A 9739-nucleotide genomic window follows, 5' to 3' on the forward strand; every position below is an offset into this window, starting at 1 on the left:
ATTCAAGCATAATAAATTCATAGTTGATATGGAGAATCAATGTTGTATCCAGGGACACATACGTTCGTTACATTTCTCACCATTCTCAAACACATGGCTTCCATTTTATGGACTAAGATATGTGCTCTGGTTCTCACTATTCCTTCCACTTTCCAGCTAGCAGAAAGAGAAAAATAGATATTCCTTGCAGGATTTTGAGTGCAAATAGGGGAGCAAGACTGGAAATAAGGAAACCAGTTAGGATTATATTGAGGTTATGCAGTTTTTTCCAGTAACGCCAAAAAATGGTGTGTATCCTTCATAGTACATTATATCAGGAGCCTTAGGTGTCCATTTGTTCCATTAGTGATATTAAGTTTGATCATTTGGTCAAGGCAGTATCACCTGCCTTTGTGGGTCAAAATAGCTATTTTATTTTGCTCATGTTATTGTGAATTAGGAATTCTGGAAGGATTCAGTGGGGTGATTCTTGGAATAATTAGTCAGTAATTGTAATTAGTCAGATTTCAATTGGAGTATAGTTCTCTATAGGCTTAACTGGATGGGATATCCAAAATGACTCACTCACATCGCTGACAGTTGAAAATTACTGTTATCTGGAGCTTTTAAATGGATCAACTACATATGGCCTTTCCACAGGGCTTGGGTCTACCATGGCATGGCAGCCAGGTTTTAAGAGGAAATATCTAGAGAATGAACATTTTAAGAAATAAAGGCATAAAATGCAAGAAATCTCCTGAACTAATGAACATTTTATATGAACATTTTAAGAAATGAACATTTCTTAAATGTCCATTTAAGAAATGAACATGTTCATTTAAATGAACATTTTAAGAAATAAAGGCATAAAATGCAAGAAATCTCCTGAACTAATCTAGTCACTCCTGAACTAGAACTAGTCACTTCTGCTGTATACCGTTGATTACTAGAAAGCCATTAAGATCAGCTCAGATCAAAAGGAAGGGGAATTAGACCCCTATTCCTCCATGAGGGAAATGCCAAATGATTTGCAGTCATCTTTAATGTCTGCCTTCTGGTCACAAGTTATTTACATCTCTCTCACATGCAAAATATATTTATCCCTAACAGATTTATTCATTTCTGGCCTCAGACTCAGGCTGGACCTCGAGGTCTAGTACTTCTTCTAAATCAATTCTAGGTATGGATGGTGCTCCTTGAGTGCTATTTTATAAGTATGGTGGCTCCTCTCAGTTTGAAGACCTATGAACTAAGGAGATACACCACCTGTGATGTTCAAACAAGGTGGTACATAGAAGCAGATTCTGAAATCCAGCCAGGCATATGGGGCTTGTTCCTTATTTAAGACCCAGTTCTGCTCCCTGGGAATCATTCTTCCTCACTTTGGATTTTCTCATCTGAAGCATTCTTTCTTTTCCATAAGCAGTGGCCTATGTTTACAGCTACATAACTTTTTCAGAGGTTCAAGGCTTCAAAGGTTCTTTTTATTTTTAATCTCCATGTAGCTTGGATTTCTTTTTTTTTTTTTTTCCAAGCTTTGTCACTTTATTTCACTACATTAGGCAGTAGAGCAAAACAGGAACCTATCATTCATAAAGATCAAGAAGTGCATCTCATTCCCAAAAGGGACCAAAAAGGATGTTTCTTTACAAATATGTATGACACTCTTAGCCCATTACATCTATATGCACTTTGAACAAAAGAAAACTTTGGTGTACTATTCAAATCATGAATCCAAACTTACAGCTTTAAGTTTCCAAAATTGTAGTTTCTAGTGCTAATGACATCAAATTTGCCTGCAGTAGTGCACACTGACTGCATTAAAAATCTTGCACCTGATCTAATATAAAAAACAACAAAATTCTGAATTCACCAGCTGTAGGTATTGAACCACATCTACTAACACAGAATACTGACTTGCACGAAAAACTATCTTGAGGAAACATCAAACCAATGGCTGTTATTCTGCAAGTTAATTTGGTTTCTGATGAAAAAAATTTTATGATCAAGTGTTTTTGTGTTTCTGCGTCACAGGGGGTTAACGAGACCCCTTACTTCAACATTGTTACCTTTGGGAACAAATGCCAGCTACACGCCATAAACTCATGACACACAATTGTGTGTAGTCTATGCAGATGTGCAAACATAGGAAGCTATTCTCTACTTTGATGCCCATTTCCTCCACTGGCAAATATGGAGGAGTGGCTTCACAGTAGGCTCTAGCAGATAGTGAAATAAAAGTTAATTTAACACTCTGGAGTCACAACTAATTAAACTATTTATTTCTACAGTCTGCATATTTGTCATTACACAATCCCTGCCCCCACTCCTAAGAGGCTAAACCTTACTTATTACTGTCATAATATTAGAGATATGAGTATTTTTTCTTACACTGCAGCATATGTATTACTCTGTGGAACATTGTTTCATAAAATTTGCTTGACCCTAAAAGTGCAATTTAGAGTCTTTCAAGGTCTTCCTAAATATTCTTATCTTCCAGGGGGAGCTGACAAGATACTATGTCCTGTCTGTATTCTACATTACTATATATCTTAATTTTTTTGTTTTAAGTAAAGGCTTGAACTTAAAAACAAAACCAGGATAAAAAGGAAATTTCTTTTCACCAGAAGTCTGTTGGCTACTGCTTACAATGCTTTTATAGAAAACGTAGTGCAGCTGGTTGTCTGCTTCGTCAAGTCTCATTTTAGAAAACATCACAGAAATTAAGGTTAATGATCTAGCTCTAGGATATCAACCAAATACAGCATGTGGCTATGAGGCAAGTGCTCGGGGTTACTTGCTGAGCTATTTTATGGTTTACAATCAAAACATACCATATGATAAAAGTCAAACTTAAGAAAGGTTCTTTTTCTTAATATCCAGGTTTGGATTCAAGAGATTATAACTTAATTTCTTCTTAAAATCAGCGGAAAGAATATTAGTTCAGATCATGCTAAAAATGTAACCTTTAAATGTTTTCTGCATTCTAGAAGTGAACTTGTCCACCAGGTTTTCTTTGGGCTCTTTTCAGGTCCCAAATACACAGAACAATCTACTGAGTCAAAGAGGCAGAGCAGAGAAGAGGTAGGGAGTAAGACATTTAAAGATTGCCTCCCTGTGTCAGCATTAATCCTTGGATATTGTGGCAACATTTAAAATGAATGGAATTTGTTACTCCCTTGACATGACATATAAGCACATGCCTCTCAAATTTTTAAAAGTTCCATATTCTACTGGGAAAAAAATTTTAAGAGCAGTCAATAAGTATCCTGTATTCACTTAGAAGGAAGGCAAATCAAAGCGCCTTAAGAATTGCACAAGTTCTTCCACTCATCACAAAACTAAAGATAATGTGACAATTCTATTTTTCTGTCAAATGGAAATCTATGGCAAGATGGGAGCCATGATCGCAAGAGAAAAGATATGTTTACAGACTGCTAGGTTATATCTAATGGAATGCAGAAAGTAGTTGATATATTGACACCAATGCTGAATCGTGGCTAACAAGTCTTACCTTTTGGTTATCATTTTAAGTTTCATCTGTGAGATTGTGATCCTTTGTGAGATCAGATCAGGAGATGGTATGTCAGAGTTCCTCAGATTGTAAATCTAATGCCACTCCAAGGAATAGCCATCCCCTTTCTTCGAATGTAACTGTGCTGTTGATATTCAACGTGCAGGGTTCAGTGAGGGAGACACAGATATACTGGTGTTAACAGAAGTGAGAGCAAGAGGAACAGCTGTTACCTAGCATTCCTAATGCCTTGCTTATGCCCCCACCTACCTAGAAATAGGATTCAGTAGTGCACGGATACATCATTATAAACAAGGCCTAATGAAGCAGCAGCTTCCACATTTTAACACAAGTTTGTAGTGATACTGTCCTTTGGGATATGCCCAACAGTAGGACCTTTTAAGGAAGAAGGAGCCCAAGCTCAGTTCCACATGCTGGGTGAGCCGGATGACTTCTGTGCCCTGGTCACCTTCTTCAATGGGGCGGATGGGGGCTACCAGGTTTTTAAAATCATGCTTCATCTTAAAGCATTTTGTCACTTTGCCCTCCTCATGTTGTGGCTCACTTTTATGACAATACCCATTTTGTTGGCTTTTCTAAAAGTTATAATGTCAGAATCATCCTGAAAGTCCTGGGGTTCTGCCAGCTCATTATATTGTGCTGCTGCGTCTTTGCCAGCTAAAATGAGCTTTTTGGGAGGCACCATCACACTCCCTCATCATGAGACCCCCTGTGATGAGGGTCTCCCTCATCACACTCCAACAAGGTCACATGGGTGAGGTTCTCCACTGAGTTCATAAGAGTCAGGTGGACCTGGCTCTCTTTCATGTAGCGAAGGTTGGGAATTAATATGATCCTCACTTCTGGAATATAATTGACAGCAACCAGTTGGATTTTGAATTTGATAGATGTTAGATTAAACTCTGGCTTGCTCACATTATGTTCACATTTCTGGCAGGGCAGGGACCATTTGATCAGAAGATGTTTGTGACGAGGATAGAGCTGGGATGCACAGATTGGTTGGAAGTCAGGCTGTAAGAGGCACTGCTGAAGGGTGATCATCTCTGTTAAATTTACTGGTCTTCTATAATAGTCTTCGAGTAGAGGCTCCACTTCATCTACAGCCTGAGCTGGCTCAATCTTTATCTTTCTGGTCCTCTCCTTCTTTAAGGAAAACTCCGGCAAGGGTACTGATGGTTGCACTAGCTCATGGTCGCTGAAGCCTGGTTCCATGACCATATTTGTCTGAAAAAGCCAAAGGCATATAGTTTCTGCACCGTGCCAGTTTCTTGCGATCTCGCTCAACCTTCTCTTTCTAAGCAAGCTGCTGGTAATATTCAATCAGTTTGTTCATCCGCTGTGTGTGAGGATTTTCAGGTTCCTGCCAACCACCACTGGCCACAGATTTGTCTGCCATGCCCACATCTCTAGAAGTCCAGCAACAAAATCCACAAGCCAGGTAATAGACCTTCTTCATGGTGGACTTGGCTGGGTCATCTGGAAGCTGCATGGAGATGCTTGTTGCCCGAGTGGAGAGGGTGTGGTGTGCATGCAGCCAGAACAGTCGAACAGTTGGCACATCTGTTCTTTTTTAGTTTGGCTTCAGCTGATGGCATATTTTCTAAGCAACGGGGACAATAATGGGAGTCCACCTCATGAGACACATTCCAGCGACCGCAACTCGCTACAATAGCGGCAGAAGTAAAGCTGCGAGAGCGGGGCCCGAACCTTCTTTTCTCCCAGAACTAGGTAGAGAACCCACTCGGATTGCAGCAGGAACGCCATTCTGTGAAGGGAAGAGTCCTAGTTTGGGTTTCTTGCAGCATGGTTGCTGAGATTCGAGAGGGAGCATTCCAGAGATCTTGGAACAGTCTCATTCCAAGAAACCAAGGCAGAAATTTGCTAGGCTTCTCTTCACTGAGCCCTGGAAATCATGCGGTATTATTTCCATTGCATTTTATTAGTTACAAGGAAATCACCAAGGCCGCACAGGTTCAAGAGAATTAGATTTGTCAATGGAGGCGTCAAAGGATTTCCAGTTATCTTTCAGCCTCCACACTAGTACCACACTAGTCTCACGCTAGAGGGAGGATTCATTCAGTAGTAACTAGGGAGAAAGAAAACTTACTAACTAGAATTCAGTATTTATTTACAGGTCTTTTTGTTTTTAATCTGAGGATATATAATCAAAATTATATGTTCAAGTGTTACTCTTTTTTTTTTTAACCTGCTTCAGTGTGGTTATGAAATGCAAATTCTGTCTGTATTCAATTTTAGTTCCCCACCTCAGTCCTTATAGATGGGGTTTTTTTGTTGTTGTTTTTTGTTCTATTTTTTTGAAAATGTAGACCCGAACCTATTTTGTTTAGCTTTAAATTCAAATAGTTTTACTAGAGTATATCTTCATTTTCTTTTATTTCTGGAAAGTTCCTTAGATTGTAGTTTTAAATATTAACTCTGATCTATTGCTTGATTTTTTCTTTTTTAGCAATTTCGATTATGTGTACATTGGGTCTTCTTTGCCTACCTTCCATTTCGGTATCTCTGAATCTTTTTACTTCTTTCTTTATCTCATTTTCATTAACTTGATTGTTTTCCTGCTTCCCCTATCCCCATGACCCTAATGAAGTTTTTATTTAAATCTGTGCTTCTTTGGACACCTCATATTTTGTTTTTATTTTTGATATAATTCTGCCTTTTTCTTCTGTTTCTTTCCAGAGCTTACTCAACTTTATTCAAATTTCGTTTCATTTTTTTCTTGTTTTTGGTCCATTTCTGTTCTTAATTTTTGAACTTTTTATTCAGGATGTGTTTTTCCCCCATGTCTCCAAATGTTTATTTGAGACTAATTTCGTTGGGAGCATCATGTTACATACACTTTTTCTGCTTCATGGTTTGCTTTCAGGGAAGGAAATTTTTATGAGCTGAAGTGCTTCGATTGTCATTTTCTATTTTTTTTTATAGAATAGTCTTATATAATGAGAACTGCTTACACTGCTGTATCTTAGGCGGGGTTGGTCATCTGGAGTTGTTTATGAGAATCTTAATTCAAGAGTCTCTCTTCCCTGTCAGTGTAGCAAAGTGTACTTTCTTTAACGGCTTGAGGTGTGAAAGGACTCCAGGGAAGAGTTGTGTTCTTTGATTTTGAAAATTTCCTTAATTTTCCTACAGGCTCCTAAATTTTGCGCCCTCCCCCCCCCCAACAGCCCGCTTTTTTTTCCCGTGACTGTTCAGCTTCCAAAGGACCCCTCTCCCTTTTTACCCATTCTCTCTTTTAGAAATATTGCCTTTCCAAGATTTCCTTCCACACACTTTAAGTTCCTTTCTACAAACAATGTTTTAATATTCCAGGATTCTTTTCTCGGTATTTTTGTACTTAGGGTAGCCTTTCTCTCTAGAGGTGTTTTTATTTCATCTGAGACCCTGTTTTCCTCTTTTTCATGTAATTTTTTTCTCAACCCCACCTTGATCTCTGCAAATACTTGGAGTGGGAGCTTGAGAAATGGCTCAGCTGGAAATTGGTGGATGTTTTAACTACAAGAAATTTGAAGTTGATGGTGTTCTCTGTGTTCTAGTAATGCTGATACATGAGTTTTGTGAGATGTAATTGTTTATTGTATAGTTTTTAGAGGATATGTTGTAAGATTCATTTTACAAGGTCACCATTACCTCAGCTGCTAAAAAGTTTACGGAATTACATTTTAGTCTTTTGTATAATATACCTAATGCTATATAATACAAATACTTTATATCAAATTGGTAGAGTAGGTTTTTCACTTTCACTTTGTATCATTTTTTTCTCCTATGTGATTTTGCTAAATTTTTTATTATAAAAATTTTGTGACAGAAGTAGTACAAATACTTCAACCCAATATGCACAAAACCCAGCTGCAACAAATACCGACATTTTATTTCTGGTTTTTAAAAGGGGAAAAAGCATTATTCAGCAAATACTCGTTTGTATCTACCATGTGCCACCTTTAGAAATACTTTCTTTGCTCATTATGTTTCTTTTAAAATTAACCATGTTAATTTTAAGAGCTTAAGTAAAACTTTTCTCTGAAATGGTGATAGGTTTTTAAAAGATAGCATACTAAATTTTGAGGAATAGTAAAATGTATTTATAAAGGATAACATTTTCAAGAACTAATTAAATTTTTGCAAAATCGTCTTAGATTTTATAGATTAAAAGTTAATTTTTAAGTGGCCTAGTCTTCAATAAAACATCTTTGAGAGTATTAAAGTTCCTTTATTTTTGGTATACTAAATGTAGCAATCAGCTAAAATGGCTTTAACTAAATGCTTCAGCTTCATTTACTGTAATCACTTGTTCTTAAGTGGCCATTTTTCAATCTCATTATTAGTTTTAATGTCTAGATTGCTGATGTGTAAGGATTCAAGTGGTTAAAATGTTAGCAATTCTCTAGCAATGCATATTTTGCTCTCATGTCTTGATTTTTTATTGTAGATGCTCTTGCATGAAAAAGCAGAGGCTTTGCAAGAAGAAGTAGAAGAGCTACTGAGATTACCTTCTGATTTCCCTGGTATTGTAGCTTCTCCCAGTGTAAAGGCGTGAAGCTGTTGATGAGCATCTTCAAATATGAATTATTTATTGTACAATGTTTTATTAAAGATTCCCTATAATTTATAAATGAAAAAAATAAATTTTAAGTATACATTTAGAATTGTGGATGATGATTGGTTGTATGCCCTGACTCATAATTTCAGGACCCTTCCCAGTACCAGTGCATCTTCCTCAAACTTACACATTATTTCTCTGCTCAAACATGTAATGTCCACCACAAAATGAAATCCAACTTCCTCAGCATCTCTGCAGCCTACCTTTGCAGCCAGATCTTTTCATTATTCTCTTGCCCATTTCTTTCATCAAACTGGACTATTTGAAATTCCAGAATTTTCCCTATAGTTTCCAAACCCTTTATTTCCTAACTACTTTATTCTATTCCCAATGCATGGAAAATGGTCTTTAAAATGTACTGCACATGTCAAGTGTCAACTAAAAATGCTTAAATACCATCTCCTCTATGAAATTGTCCAAGTTCATCCTCATCCTTATCCCATACACAGGTTCCCTTCCTCCTGTATGTATTGGGAGCCCTTTATTTATACCCATGTCTTTTTTTAATGCTACTAGGTTGAAATCTAGAGGGCCAAGAGGTTTTTTATCATCTTTTTGTGCCTTACAGCACCTACCACGGTTCACTGCACAGAGTAGGAACCTCTGAGAAGAATGACTGCTATGGAAATTAACAATTTAAAAGTTCTCTTTAAACACAAATATTGCCTCTCCCCACCCCCCTTTTCAGATTTGTAGTCCAAATGTAGATGACTGGTTGTCTACAGGAAAAAGGGTAATTACTAGCAATATTTATGAATACTGAACATGTTTAGTTAAACTTTTACTCACCTGTTTGAGGCATCCATTGGAACTTTGCAAATCTACAGTCTAAGTCGTTATAGACTATAAGGACTATAAGGACTTATATTTTAGACCATTATAATGTAGCATTTATTTGCCTAGTAGTTTCTATAGTCTAGGCACTGCTATAAATGCTTTATGTGACTACTTTATTCCTTACAACAACAGAATAAGGCAGATACTATTATTTCCATTTTACAGGTGAATAAACTGAGACACAGAAATTAAATTTGCCCAAGATCATGTACTAGTTAGTTGCAGGGCAGGGATTCAGACTCAGGTGGTCCCAACCTAAAGTCTGCACTTAACCATTTTACAATATTGTCTTGGTAGAATTTGCCCTTCATAAGTGTTCTTTTCATCTGGCCTTGATTTTATCTCTAGCATTACATCTCTTCATTTACACTTCACCCCTTCCTTCATATTAGTCAAAGTATAGCATCCTGATGTTTTTGTACAACCTTGGATTTCACTGCACATATTCCATTTGTTGCAGCTAAAAAGACTAAAAGAGCAGCAGGCTAGCTGCTGGCCGCTCGGGCCCAGCCACTGAGGTGTGCTCTCAGTGGTCCATAGTGCAGTCTTCAGGTTTTTTTAATCTAGAAACCCCAGTTTTAGTAGTTTGCCCAAGTAAGTAAGTCTGTTAAGTGAGCCCTAATTCTTGCTAACTAATTTATAAGATACTGATTAGTAATTCTAGTTTAGTTTTTTAATTTATGATTAGAGATGGCAAGGTTGTGGGGGAGGGACTTTACAGAAACTATAACACTTGTATCTGCAGGCCAGGACAATCTCCCATCCCCCCC

The 9739-nt window shown here is 37.3% G+C and overlaps 1 protein-coding gene across 8 annotated transcripts in view; it reads left to right on the top strand.

Moving 5' to 3' along the window:
* The window catches only part of HELQ (helicase, POLQ like), a 58254-nt gene extending 50087 nt beyond the window's left edge, over positions 1-8167 (top strand). For 3 of the 8 annotated variants that reach the window (XM_023528448.1, XM_011356340.2, XM_023528447.1), the window contains one exon: positions 7962-8166. In XM_023528448.1, the coding sequence (XP_023384216.1) occupies positions 7962-8069 (108 nt within the window). In that variant the 3' untranslated portion in view covers positions 8070-8166. Of the gene's footprint in view, positions 1-2969; positions 4173-4664; positions 4801-7961 lie in introns of those variants that run through there. The other 5 variants (XM_023528449.1, XM_023528450.1, XM_011356339.2 and 2 more) reach the window with 4 other exon arrangements.
* Positions 8168-9739: the final 1572 nt, after the last annotated feature.

The sequence above is a fragment of the Pteropus vampyrus genome, unplaced genomic scaffold (genome assembly GCF_000151845.1).
Source record: "Pteropus vampyrus isolate Shadow unplaced genomic scaffold, Pvam_2.0 Scaffold25, whole genome shotgun sequence".
NCBI lineage: Eukaryota > Metazoa > Chordata > Mammalia > Chiroptera > Pteropodidae > Pteropus > Pteropus vampyrus.